Source organism: Protobothrops mucrosquamatus, unplaced genomic scaffold (genome assembly GCF_001527695.2).
Source record: "Protobothrops mucrosquamatus isolate PMUCROS unplaced genomic scaffold, P.Mucros_1.0 scaffold_199, whole genome shotgun sequence".
NCBI classification, from domain to species: Eukaryota; Metazoa; Chordata; class Lepidosauria; order Squamata; family Viperidae; genus Protobothrops; species Protobothrops mucrosquamatus.
This window is the reverse complement of record NW_015386275.1, coordinates 1,192,934-1,208,011: the sequence shown is the minus strand read 5'-3', so window position 1 is coordinate 1,208,011 and position 15,078 is coordinate 1,192,934. Positions and strand designations below refer to the sequence as shown.

Sequence of the window (15,078 nt, the reverse complement as noted above, 5' to 3'; positions counted from 1 at the left end):
GGTCTGGCCTAGGGAATTTTAGCGGGGTTTTTTAGGGGATTTTTAAGGACAATTTTAATGATCGGCCTGTTTAAATATTTCTTTTTAATTCGGCTTTTAATTATTGTATTTGTATTGTAGTTTTTATGAGGCTGTTAGCCGCCCTGAGTCCCATGAGGAGAAGGGCGGGGTATAAATTAAATTAATAAATAATAAATAATAAATCACTTTGTTGTCTTTTAAAAATATGTTCATACCCAGGAATCGATCTTCTATTTTTAATGTTATTTATATATATATATATATATATATATATATATATATATATATATATATAGTTAGTATATATACGTATTGTATGTATGTATGTATGTATGTATGTATGTATGTATCAAAAGAGGTCCAAGTGGCCTCTGTGTTGAGGAGGGTTTATTGATGCAACTGCTGAATAAGGAGAGCCTAACTGAAGTTCACATGATGTCAGCATTGTGTTTAGATTGCTGAATAGAACTTTATCCTCACTCTTAGACTTGAAGCTGTAGCTAATGTGCTGAGTGACAGCAAATGTTTGTTTTTGATTTATTTTTATTAGACGTTTATCCTACAAAAAGAGCATTTGTTTTTTCGCTGGCAGGCAATCTCCTGTGGAGATATATCTTTATTTCTTTGAGTCTCCAAACTTTCTACATCATCCAATATTCCAAGAATATGGAATCTAAAGTCTCTGAAGGTGGTCTGAATGTAACTCTCACCATCAGATTATTGATGCATGGAAAGGTGAGCAGTACTGAAGTGTTTTCATGTCATTATTTCTAATTCAAGTATAGTAATGAAGGCTGACATTGTTTATATGTAAATCCAAAAACTGTACATGTATGCCATATTTTTATTCCCTGAAAAACGCATGTAATGCATGATTCCTAAATGTGGAATATTCTTTCATTGGGAAGCAAATATTACAGATATGGTCCTAGAATTGTCAGAACAGCCCTTAAATTGTATCCTGCGGGAGATTCACAGATTGTAAATTGGATTGATCCCAATTTGATGTTTCAGAAAACATTTTTCTTTATTCTTGACTTTTAGATTTCTGCAGGTGAAATTCTTAATTTTTATACTGTACTATTGAGACCCACATAACTATATGCTCACATTCTTTAAAATGTGCATAGGTTTCTAATAACTGTCATTTGGGACAAATTATTAATAGTCTTCACCAGTAATGATGTCCAGATTATATCCAGTATTGGACACAGAAAGGGCGAAGAAGCATTATAATGTTTGAATACTATCTGTACTAAAGTTAGTAATGAAGTAGTGAAATAAGATGAAATAAGTAATAAATCATGTAAAAACACTTAGCATTAACTGCTAACAAAAATGTTCAACATATAAGTGCAACAAATTGATTCTGAATGTTTATATTCTCTCTTGTTTTCTCAAAACCTCTTGTTCTCGAAAGTTAAGCATGTCTTCATATACGGAGAATATTTCCCTGAGTATAAACTGATGTCCCTATCTTTGAAGTCCTAAACTTTTACATGCACCAAAGCCCCCATTCTCATACTGAAGTGACTAATCAAAGTGAATCTTCCCCATCTTAAGATATCCCTTTAAAGAAGGGACACATTAAGTCAGCAAGCTAAGGCATAGAAACAAAGCAGAGGAACTTATCTCTGTAAGATCCTCACTGAGATGGATTATAGCTAGATTCCAGACATATGTTCCATATAAGTCTGGGAGAAAAAACTGACATGTGCAATACAACAGGAGTAGACTAAAACAGAGAAATGCAAAACTAGGTTGCTGTTAACAGAGAGTTAAAAAGAGTTGATGTTTTCTGAGGGGTTCATGAAAGTACTCTGGTACTTAAAGCCCTAACTGAGATTTATTCTTTTATTGAAAGTTCTGGAAGTCCTAAAATATTGGTTAGACAACCAATTGTTACAACTAGCATGAGATCTTATGTAGCATTATCTCAAAAATTATAAAAAATTGTATATATCTATTCAAACCATTGATCTGAAACCATTGTTTTGGGTCTTTCTTTGACCTGCAGTTGAATCAAGGAAAACATAAAGGTTCTGATTCTGAAAATGGGAGTTTAAGCAACAGATTAGAAAGAGATTATATTAAGTAAGATCACAAGGACTTGATTATGTGAACAACTAACTAGGAACAATGCTATGAATTTAACATGGAAAAAATAGGTTTTATGATTGGGTTATTTTGGGGATTAGATTGGCTAGTTCACCATTTTGTATTTATTTGCAAGGATGATTTCATTTAGCCTTTTGTAAGGCTTTAAAGATCTGGCTCTTCTCCCAAGCATTTGGGCTGGGAGGTGGAGCAAATTCTGCCAGCCAATTGTTTAATTTGGTTTTTTTCCTGTGAATACTATGATTTGTGCAACCTCAAACATTTTTCATTGGATTTATTTATTAATTTATTCAATTTCTATGGCTGCCCATCTCAAATAAGTAATTCTGGTTGGCAAAGAAATAGTTCTTCTGGATTGTTTGGGTTAGGCATTGTATGCTACCCAGAGTCACTGCCATGAGATGAGTTAAATAAATAAATAAGCAATTATTTGAAAAAGCAAGTATGATTTTGGTACTTCTTGCAGGAACTTCTCCAAGTAAAGGAGATGGAGATACGCAGCCAGCTCTCTTCAATTATGCATGAAGATACCAGGCAAAAGGAGTAAAAGCCTTTTGTTCCTGGCAGTTCTTCTCTTTTTCTCCCTCCAGGCAGGCAAGATTTCTGAATACAGTAATATCAAGCAAGATATAAAGCATCAAAATATGTTTGGACAGACTGCCAACACACCTGAGTTCCTCTGTATAAACACTGCTCTGATCACCATTCATCAATATGGACAATCCTTTGTAATAAACAGGAAGTCCAGGGAAAATTAAAATGATACTAGAAGCTAGTGTTTTGCTTCACAATATGTTAGCTTCCCGTTTTTTTTTCTTATTAAAAGCTTTCAAAAAGTGGAATGCCAAATGTTAGGAGAATTAAAGCAAGTCCATGAAACTCAGATTGCCAAACTGTGACATAGTGGGTTCATTAACATTCCTGTTTGCCATAAACCTGTTAATGCATGCATCATATTTTACTGTAAATAGAGGCAATGGTGTAAACCCAGTGTAATAAATTCTGGACAGGGTTGTTGTTAGGGTTGGAGTTGTTGTTTTGGCCTGGCTGTTCAATTTTTTAAAGTGTTTGGCTTGAATGGGGGAGGGAGAAAGCTACATGGTAAAATTCTTTTTCTCCTTATCTACTAACAAAGTACAGATATGTAAACCTTGTTTTAGTAGAGTGGGGAGGGAATGTGTCATAAAAGAAGAACAAATAACTACTGACATAAGTAGCATTTAATTGATGTCAAAGGTTCTCTTTTAATATCCAATGTAGTTTTTCATTTTAGGTTTTACCTAGCCAACATTAATATGCAGTAATAACTTTTTATTTAATTCCAAATATGGCTATGCAGTCACAACAGCAAGAACTGGCTGTCCAAGAAAGACTATCAGGGCAGGGGGACACTGGCCGTCCTAAAATCTTTGGAACCCCACCAATGTGGGGTTCTTCATTGCATTATATTTTTGCTAATAAAGAAATTGTTTATTTTTCACTGAGTACCCATGCAATTGGGATTGAAAATTAATAAATACCATAAGCAAAATAAATAACATTTACTGATAATTAAAGCTTTTACATTCTTACTTTCTTGTCATTTTCTTTCCAACAGGAAGTTGGAAGCATCATTGGGAAGGTAATGTGATGTACTGTACATTTGAATGCTCATACATGTTCTCTGCGGGCAGAGCTATGCATGTGGGAGGCGATCAGCAGGAGGCTCAAGATTTTGCCTTCTCTTCTTCTTCCTTCCTAGCTAGTTCTTGAGAGAATAAGAGCTGTATAATTAGAGCATGAGAGCTATAATTGGTCAAATAGAAACCTATGTATTTAGCCATCTTCCTTTTCCCTAAATGTAAACTTCGGCTTTCTCCACTGAGTTATTTGCCAATCGGGTTTCTTATTAATAGCAGAAGGCAATAGAGACTAATCAAGAACATCTGCATTCACTTAGATGAAATGTGGGAGGAAAATGCAGATACTCAGATTGGATCTTATGAAATGGTGAGAGCATATCTATAATAAACAAAGGGTCGATAATTGTAGAAAAGCCTGGAACAATATGAATAATTGCATATAGGAGATTGATTTGAAAACATTTTGAGGAAATACTTCTATCAAGGAAATTTTCCTAGCTCACTCTCCAAATAAACTAAATAGGTATGTACATGAGGTCCCTAGGAATCAGGCTCAATTGAATATAACATTTACACCAGTTAAATATTCACACTAATTAACCAATGTTTGAAAATACTTCTGTTACTCAATTTCCTTTGATATAAGTCAGGTTTTGCATCAATCAATCTGTTATTGTTCCTGGTCTGTCACCAGTTAGAAGGATCCCAGAACAAAATATAATTAACATTTATTTTCATTGAAAATAAAAAGCATTGTATTTCACAACAAATATAATGGAATTCTGAGACGCAGCTAATCTAATAAAGCTAATGTCCTGTTACTGTCAAACAATATATATAAATAGTCATTATAAAGCTATAGTTTCAGAGTATCTTGCAAATAAAAATTATATATTTATTTATCTCAACAATGAAATGGTCTTCAAATATTCATATACTGATTTATTACTATTACACCACAGGAGATCATATAGTTGGAGAGAGAGAAAGAGATTTTACTAAAGGTTATTTCAGGAAAATTTTATATACATATCTCTTCATTAAAACAAAAGAGATTGCATCTGGGTTCATAATAAAACAGATAAAATTGATGCCTATTTTTCTGTGAACTAAAACCTACTTTGTATGGCTTCAATCATCACTAACCAAATAATATGCAAAAACAAAAACAATAGAAAATATAGCAATGGAAAAAATGCAATATAAGCAATAAAATATGGATGGCAGATAATCAAAAACTCTTGAACAGGAGTTCTAAAATGTCATTTGGCTAATATACTAATTAACAACTTAGAGTACTCTAGGACATTTCATACTCAATTTCTAGTCAAAACATGTCTCTTTTGAATTGTAAAAATATTTGTTTAACACAAGTCAATAAGAGAAAAGAAGTACATTGAAAGAATTCTGTAAATAATCTGTAAACTGTATGTTGGATTGAAATAACAACTCTAAACCCTCTTGCAGGATATGGCACAATTCCATTTACAGAACTGTATTCCAGAAATAGTTTCCAAAATAAGATTGAAATGTGCATAAGGTTTACTTTTAAATATGAACTTATTCAAAATATCAAAGAATATTCCCACAGTTTAACCATTCTTCCATAAAGTTGGAGATTTATTTTGCAATAAAAAGCATATAATGCGACCATTACCATGTATAATGCCAATTCTATGTATTTTGAAGGAAAGTATGGTTTGGTGAAGTCTAATAAAAATATTTCAGATTGAAACAGGATTATGACTTTAAAGATTTGTTCCTTTCTACAATGAATTAATTTCCAAAATTGTTGAGCTTTGCAACATTGCTACTGTGAATGGGAAAAAAGATCAAATTGTTCATTCAATTTCCAGCATTTTGGAGAAAAGGAGATAATCATTTTAGCAATCATCACTGCAGTGATAAAATCAGTGATTAAAATACTTTAAATTAGTTCTCTCTAAAGATAAAGTTCAGGGTGAACTTAATATCCATTTTCATCTAAATGCTCACTATTCCATCACTATAATTGTATACAAGTTTTGCATTCCTTTAATCATACAGATTTTGAATTCTGAATCAGATAATAGATTATAAATTATGCATATTCAGTATTATGAGTTTCAAGATTTTCATATTCAGTCTAATTTCTCAAAACCCTACCTTGCTTCCAAAATACAACTTTACTGATTGGGCAGTGCTTAACAGTATTACCTAGTTACCATGCAAAAGATAAAAATCTGTATATTATTATGACATTTTAGTTTGTTCTTACAACTGTTTCTTTTCATGTTGTTGTTGCAGAAAGGAGAGACAGTAAAAAAGATGCGTGAGGAGGTGAGCATCATTATCATTCTATAAAATAATATTGGAATAAATGTAACAGTTCCAGAAGCAGCAATTCACAGATAACATAAAAATAGAGACGGGAAGGCTTGAAATTTGTTGACCAGTGGGGGGGGGGGTGTTCATTAGTCACATTCTTTAGCATTGAAAGAAGATTAGCTTCTCTATGACAAAAGTACACATAAACATTTTGAACTACTAGAGAAAACCTGGATCCTGCTCTGTAATTTTTCCTATATAGATATTAAGAAGTTGATCAAATCTGCCCAAGCTGTTCTGAATTTCTAAATGCCTGAACAGAGTTCTTTTCATAGGTCAAAAGAAGTCGTAATCTAAGGCTAATTATACATTGTTGTTTGGCTGCAACCTGAGTTAGATCCTGTGTGGTTTATGTTAGATCAGGGCTTTTCAACCAGTGGTACGGGTACCACCTGTGGTACATTGGCACCTGGCAGGTGGTATGCGACCATCCTAGAAAAGTGGTAGCGGGGGAGAGGAATGAGCTGAACCAGTGACAGCACCACACAAGCCTGAGCGAGAGACGGCTGGAGCTGCAGGGCTGTCAGGGCTCAGCGGAAGCACCAGGATCAGTGCTTCTTCGGGGCTGTCAGGGCTCAGTGGAAGCGCCAGGATCAGCGCCAGGCTCCAGCTGGAGCTTGGTGCTGATCCTGGCGCTTCCGCTGAGCCCAGAAGAAGCGCCAATCAGCTGGAATGTTGCAGCATCTCCAGGGTCTTGTGATTTACATTCAGATGCTTGGCAACTGATTCATATTTATGATGGTCACAGTGTACCAGGGTCATGTGAAGTGACCAAAATGTGCTGCAACCACCCAGCAGACAGGGGGGAATAAAAACCAAACACCCCCCACCCCACCCCCACTGCCAATCCTCAACAGAAATGCTCACAACAATGAAAACCTCAGACAGGAGAAGAGCGCCGCCGGGCGGGCAGGCAGGTGTCTTGCTCAGCTGTGGCTTGGGGGGCACTTTTTTCAGTGCCATTGTAACTTCGAACAGTCACTAAACGAACTGTTGTAAGTCAAGGACTACCTGTACTTCATCATTTTTTTCCTTTTTTGGGGGGGGGGTCATCAAGTTTTTGACACCTTGCTAGGCGACTGGTGGTACTCAGATATTGCCATATCCTAAAAGTGGTACAATGGGTGAAAAGGTTGAAAAGCCCTGATCTAAATGCCCTAGTTGCTCACCGTTTAAGTATGAGCCAGTAGTGTGCTGCAGCTGCCAAAAGCCAACATGGTTCTAGGATATATCAACTGAGGGGTAGCATCAAGATCATGAGAAGTGATAGTACCACTCTATACTGTACAGGTAAGGTCACACTTTGAATACAGTATCCAGTTCTGGTCACCATAATACAAAAAAGATGCTGAGCCCCTAGAAAGAGTGCAGAGAAGAGCAACAAAGATGATAAGAGATCTGGAGGCTAAATCATAAGGTTAAGGGAACTAGGAATGTTTAGCCTAATGAAGACAAGGCTCAGGGGAGATATGATACCAGTCTTCCAATACGTGAAGGGCTATCACAGGGGAAAAAGCATTGATCTATTCTCTATAGCCCCTAGGACAGGACAAGAAGCAATGGGTGGAAGCTTGTCAAAGGGAGATTCAACCTGGAAATAAGGAGGAACTTCCTTATGACAGTGAGAATGATCAATCAATGGAATAGCTTGCTTCCTGGAGTTGTGGGCTCCATCGCTGGAGGTTTTCAAGAAAAGATTGGACAACCATTTGTCCTGCCTTGGGAAGGAAGTTGGTCTAGAAGAGCTCCAAGGTCCCTTCCAGCCCTATGATTCTATGATTCCTCATTTCATTTTGGACAAATGGCTATCCAGTGTTTTTTTCTTGAAAACATCCACTGATAGAGCATCTACAACTTCAGGAGACAGGCTGTTCCATTTTTATTTTATTAATTTTTTTTTTATTCATAGTCAGGAAATTTTGTCTTAGTTCAGGTTTGGATCTCGCAGTGTAACATTTCCATTTACTGATTCTTACCTTTTCCTCAGATGCCAGGGAGAATAAATCTACTGTCTCTTCCCGGTGACATCCCTTTATATATCAGAATACTGCTATCATGTCTCCCCTTAGTTTTCTCTTCTTTAAGCTAAATATAGACCACTCTTTATAGGATCACTTTAATATTTCTTCATGGGGTTTAGTCCCTCACCATTTTTGTTGTTCTGCACTCTTTCCAGTTCCTCAACATCCTGTTTGTATTGTGGCTACCAGAACTGGACACAATATTAAAGGTGTGGTCTGACCAGTGCAGCATAGAGCAATACTATCACTGTCTACCATCTTGATACCATAGATGTACTAATGCAGCCTAAAACTGCATTTGTATTTTTGGTGTCTGCAGCACGTTACTGGCACACCCTTTCTCTGTGGTCTACCATAACCCCCAGATCTTTCTGGCAAGTATTATTGTTAGACCAAGTATCACCTATCTTGTACTTGTGTGTGTATTTAGTCTAAGTGCAGAACCTTACATAAAACAACATTTCAATGGATAGGGCAGAATGTTCTGTTTGTCAAGATCCTTTTGAATTTTGAGCCTGTTTTCAGATGTATTAACAATCCTCCCTCCTAGCTTTGTGTTATCTGAAAATTTTATGGGCTTCCCTTCTATTCCTTCATCTAAGTCATTTATCAAGTGTTGAATAGTACAGGCTCAGGACAGAACCTGAGGTGCCCTATTGCATACCACCCTCCATGTGGACATAGATCCATTAATGATTACCTTTAGCTATGGTTGTTCATTTAACTATGGATCCATTTGGTAATGGGACCGTCTAGCCCAGATTTTTCCAAAATATCTATGGTCTACTTTATCTAATGTCTTATTGAAGTCTGAGTATACTATATTTTCTTTTATTTAGATAGATAGATAGATAGATAGATAGAGAGAGAGAGAGAGAGAGAGAGAGAGAGAGAGATACAGAGAGAGAGATACAGAGAGAGAGAGAGAGAGAGAGATAGTTATAGATATAGATATAGAGATAGAGATAGAGATAGAGATAGAGATAGAGATAGATAGATAGATAGATAGATAGATAGATAGATAGATAGATAGATGATAGATAGATAGATAGATAGATAGATAGATAGATAGATAGATAGATAGATAGATAGATAGATAGATGACGTCAGTAGTTTGGCTGACGAAAGCTCAGTAACTATTTTACTTTCAGGCTTGTTTATATTAAACGGTCCTGCTTATTTTTATCCTGGTGTTCATTTTTCTATATTTTTATTGACATGTGTATGCCCAGGATTCACATTTTTAATGATATTAAGGACAGATATATAGATATAGATATAGATATATAGATATATAGATATTAGTGTACCGCCACCCCTGTAGGAACCACTGAAATCCGCCCCCCCCGGCCTTCTCTTGACCTGGCTGCCGGTCCAAGGGGACTCTCACTTTGGCACCTCTGATTAACAGAGGCACCTAGTGTGGTGATGCTCAGTCACGGTTGGCAGACACTCACACGAGGCGACAATGGTCGATCTCGCTCGGCAGTAGCTCACATGGAATAATGATGGTCAATCTCAGGCAGTCACAGCTTACAAGGGGTGATGATAGTCAGTCCCTGGTAACAGCAACTTGTATATGACAATGGTAATCAGTCCTGGTAACAACAGCTTGCGTAAGTCAATGGTAGTCAGCCCCTGGTAACAGCAGCTTGCGTGGTGTGAAGGTGGTCAATCTCTCTCTGGAACTTGCAGAGACCTCCCTTCTCCACTCTCCTCGTCTCACTCCATGTAATCCTCCCCTTCTCTGCCCCCTTTGCCTCTACCCAGCTTGCTCCAGCAAAGGGAACAAATAAAACTTCCCTGACCTACCCTCTCTATTTCCCTTCGTCTGGCTTGCCCGCAACGAAAAAAAACCAGTAAAAGGCTTCACATACCCCCCTCTCTCTCCCTCTCTTTCTCTCCATCCAGCTTCCCCGCAATGAAAAAACAGTAAAAGGCTTCACTTCCCCCCCACACACACACACACTCTCTCTCTGTGTCCGGCTTTCCTGCAACAAAAAAAAAAACAAGGAAAAAGGACACAAAGCCCCACTCTCTTACTTTCTCTCTTTGCCTGGCTAATTCTTCACTGAACCAACTCCCAACGTCCCAAACCCGCCACCTTCCTTCTTCTTTTTTTCTCTGTCAGTTTCCTCCTCCTTTTTCTTCCCTCCTCAGACCACGCCCTGCCGCCTCATTTCCCTGCTGGATTGGCAGGGCTCCCGCAAAACCTCTCACTGACCCCATTCTCACTACACACTCCCCCCACCCAAATATTCTTTGGTCCCCCAAAGAATTAAAAAACCATTACCGGGAATCTCAGGTGTCCGGAGGTAAATCAGAATTTCATCTAGCAGTGAGTATCACTTCTTCTGTGCTGTGGCCCAGAGCATCATATGACAATCTTCTAATTAGGTGTATCACCCGTCTTGATCTCTGTACTTTGAGCTCGGCAATAATGCGAGGGTCTTCCTCCCATAACTTTCTACCCCCAAAGATCTCCGGGGCTGGAGGCCCATTCTCTAATTCTGGCAGTTCTGGAGCAGGAATAACTGGGCCTATCTCTATAGACTCCTCTAGCCCTGGGGCCTCTGAAACTAATGGCACTTTCTCCTGTCCCGGCAGCTCCCCAGACTGCTCATCCACCTCAGGTTCTCTGAGAGCTTCTCCCCATTCCCAAGCTTTAAGTACAGACTCAGGGGCATCTGGTCTAAGCTGTTCAAGCCCCACCTCAGTATCTAATACAGGGGGAGTGGCTCCAATGTCTTCCAATGACCGCAACCAACCCATACAACCCTCTTCTTCTTCAGAGTCCTCCTCCTTCCACGGGTGGATCGGGTTGTGCTCAAGTCTCTGATCTTCTCCCTGTTGAGCAAGGTTCAGTTGCTTTTGCAACAGCTGGCTGAGAGACTTGTATTGCCTTGTTTAAAGGCAATAAATGATTTCAATGCCATGCTTTCAATGGCCCTGAGCTCCCTTCTGGTCGAATCCGATATACTGGCAATTCCTGTAACTTCTCACTGACAATGTATAGCTGAGAACCCATCGATCTGCCAGTTTATGCTTCCCAGGGAGGCCCAGATTTCTCAGTAATACCTGATTGCTAGGTTGCAGATCCTGAACTCTCACCTTCAGGTCATAGTTCCTCTTATTTCTCAAACCCCTGTAATGACCAAAGCTCTTTCATATGTCATCTTCAAATTCCTCCTCAACCTGTCTATATAATTACAATGTGACCTAAATGAGGTCTCATCCATTGAAATGCCAAATGCTATATCTACTGGCAGTCAAGCCTCCCTGTCAAACATCAGTCGATATGGAGAATACTCAGTAGCATCATTTTTCATGCTATTATATGCGTGTACAACGGTAGAAATATATTGTGTCCAATGTTGCTTCTGTTTTGCGGTCAGCGTCCCCAGCATATCAGGAAGGGTACGATTGAACCTCTCAGACTGTGGGTCTCCTTGTGGGTAATAAGGGGTAGTGCGTGACTTTTGAATGCCCAGTATGTCCAATAGTTGTTTGACAAGCCTGCTTTATAAATCTCTACTTTGGTTGGAATGTATGCACTGAGATAGCCCATAGTGTACAAAGAACTTCTCTACAAGTACTTTGGCTACCATAGTGGCATGCTGATCCTTTGTTGGGAAGACTTGTGCATAATGAGTGAAATGATCAGTCACAGCCAATACATTTCCTCGTCCACTTGTATCCAGTTCCAGGCAGAGAAAGTTGATGCAAACTAGATCCAGGGGCCCATAGCTTTGCAGATGGCCCATCAGTGCAGCCCTGGAAGGTAAGGTCTTTCTTTGGATACAATGCAGACAGGATCGACAATAGTCCCCAACCTCTGTCTTCATACAAGGCCAATAAAACCGGTCCCTCACTAGCTTAAAGTTCTTCTCTGGCCCCAGATGTCCATGTTTGTCATGTAGCGCAGTCAACACTGCCTCCCTATGCTTTTCTGGGAGCAAGAGTTGCCACTTCTCTTCAGGCCCATCAGAAAGGCCTTTCTGATAAACCATACCATTCCGGAGCTGTAAGCGGTCCCACTCCTTATACAACACTCGATGGGTCAGTAAGTAAAACCTCTCGCTGACCACTTTTCAAAGCTCTTTCAGACAGGCCACAAAGGGTCTTCTGCCTGATCTCTTTTCAAATCTTTCTTAGTCAGACCAAATATACCCTCCCCTCTAACTTGAATGGGGTTACAATACAATTTAGGAACACCTGCATTAGTGACTCCTACCGCCTCTGCCCCAATTGCTCCTCAAACTCGGTGCTCGAGCCCCTGATACAATGCTTGAATACCATCAGAGGTCAGTTGGACCCATTCTCCAACATGTACCCCCTGATCATGAAGTCTCCTCGACAGGGCATCTACATTCCTGTTCCTCACACCCGGATGGTACCTCAGGCTAAACCTGAATCCGGAAAGGGCAGCTAGCCACTGATGCCCCATGGCATCGAGTTTGGCATTTGTGAGCAGGTACGTGAGTGGGTTTTGTCTGTCTTAACCTCGAACTCTGCCCCATATAGGTAGTCCTTTAATTTATCTACTACCACCCACTTGTGCCAAAAATTCCAGCTTATGGGTGGGATAATTCTTTTCAGCTACAATTAGTCCCCTGCTGATGTATGCAATGGGCTTCAGATGCTTGTCATGCTCCTGATACAATACCCCCCCCAAGAGCATTCCAACTAGCATCAACATGTAGTTCATACGGCCAGTTATGATCTGCATAAGCCAAGACGGGCATTTGTAAGCCTCCATTTCAGCTTGTCAAAGGCTTGCTCACACTGCCCAGTCCACTCTGCCTGAATAGATTCCTGAGACTTCCTGGGTCCCTTATTTTGATGGGCCTGATTCCGACGACCAGGTGCATCTTCTACCTCTTCATTCTTTAACAAATCATTAAGAGGATGAGCTATCTTTGCAAACCCTTCAACAAACCTCTGATAGTATGAACAGAACCCCCAAAATGATCGCAGTTTGGCCACATTTTGGGGTTTAAGCCAGGAAACAATGGCCACAAGTTTGGCGGGGTCAGTTGATACCCCTTCTGCAGAAACAACATGACCCAAATATATAACAGATAGTTGGTAAAATTGACATTTCTCCAATGACAGCTTCAACCCTTCCTCATAGAGCCTTGTCAATACCTTCTCCAAACGCTCCTCATGCTGTTCAAGAGTCTCACCAAAGACAATAATATCATCTAGGTAGACTAACACCTCTATCAAGTTCATGTCCCTCACAGTCTGCTCCATAAGCCTCTGAAAGATCACCGGGGGCCCTGATAACCCTTGAGGCATTCAACTGAATTCATAAAACCCCAAGAGACAGATGAAAACAGTTTTCTCTCTATCTTCTGGATGCATGGGAATCTGAAGATAGCCACTCCTTAAATCCAGCACACTAAACCACTTTGCCCCTGATAAACATTGCAAAGCATCCTCTATTCGAGGGGTTGTGTACTGATCTGGAATGGTCCTCCGATTAAGAGTGCGATAGTCTATACACATTCTCAAGAATCCATTCTTCTTCCGGACCACCACTATGGGGGAGGCATAAGGACTTTGAAATTCTCTGATGATCCCAGTCCTCTTCAACTCCGCTAAATGCTCTCTAAGATCATTTAAGTCACTCAAGGGAATCCACAGGGATCTCTCTCGAAAGGGCTTATCTTCCTGCAAACGGTTTACATGTTGAGCGCTCCTAGAACAGCCCACGTCAAACTCATCTTTTGAGAACAGGGGTTGCCACCTCCAAAGATGGTCTCTAGCCCTCTCTCGCCACTCTTGGGAAAGCTGCATGTTCTTATGATAGAACTGATCTGTTAAAACCTCACCCTCAGTTTTTTCCCTAGTATCAGGAGGCACAGTTGGGGTGGCTGGGCTCACCTGTCCCAACAACATCTGATCTCTCAACCTCACAGGGAGGTTTGTAATATTCTGGACTCCAACTGAAATCTGTCCTCTGGCCTTTGTAGAGACTACCTCTGGAATTACCACCACTCCGGCATTCTGCCTTCTAGGATTGGATTCAAGGATGAGGTAAGGGCCTGGCTGTTCCCAGTCTAATCTAACAGAGGCCCACAAGCATGCCACCTCCCCTGGTTGTAGTATCCTGTTCGCTCAATCTAATTTCCACAATCGCCCCACCCCCTCTGCCAGGGCCTGTTGCTCCCGCATCAAATGTCGGTATGCTGTCTGCAGTGCGGGATGCACATCCCCTATAACCGTTTCCTATTGGGACAATCGGGGTGAGCAAACGCCTAACTAAGTTGGTATTCATCCCCATAATCAATGAGCCCTGACTAGCTCCTGGGGGGCGGGTACACACTATGGCCAAGCTGTCAAAAATCTCTATATACCCAGCAACAGAGGGTCCAAATGTTAGCTGTATGGGCAGGTACCCCTCATATGAGAACCTCTCGGTTCCAATACCCCAAATCTTCAAATTGCCCAACTTCTATATGGGTATATGTGTCAGGTGCCTATCATAAAAATCCCGATATAATAATGTCACTTGTGCACCCGAATTCAAGAGGGCCCTCGTATAAATACCTTCCACTTGTACTGGCACCATTGGAGAGGGGCCCACCAGCTGTTTAGGAATTTTGGCAGTGAGAGACACAGCATTTGGTTCAACGGTCCATACCTGAGTCCCCAAAGACTGTTGCTGGGGCCCTATCACTTTGACTTCAGAGGGTTCTAAGATATTTTTATTTATTTATTTATTTAACTCTAACTTATATGCCGCCCTTCTCCCCCATGGGACTCAGGGCGGCTCACAGCATATTAAAAACAACACAAAACATTTCCCTATAAAAGCCAATTAAAAACCAAATATTTGTAGCTGTGTCTTGTTTAAAATCATTAAAATTGTCCCTATTTAAAAATTCACCCTAGGTCAGTCCCGCTTGCTGAAAAAGCCAAGT

General features: G+C 39.9%; 1 protein-coding gene across 1 annotated transcript in view; it reads left to right on the top strand.

Moving 5' to 3' along the window:
* The first annotated feature begins 678 nt into the window (after positions 1 to 678).
* PCBP3 (poly(rC) binding protein 3) overlaps positions 679 to 15,078 on the top strand; it is a 65,083-nt gene continuing 50,683 nt past the window's right edge. Inside the window, exons 1-3 of the mRNA XM_015825429.1 lie at positions 679 to 756; positions 3,737 to 3,760; positions 6,048 to 6,080. Coding sequence (XP_015680915.1) covers positions 688 to 756; positions 3,737 to 3,760; positions 6,048 to 6,080 — 126 coding nt within the window. The 5' untranslated portion in view covers positions 679 to 687. The remainder of the gene's footprint in view (positions 757 to 3,736; positions 3,761 to 6,047; positions 6,081 to 15,078) is intronic.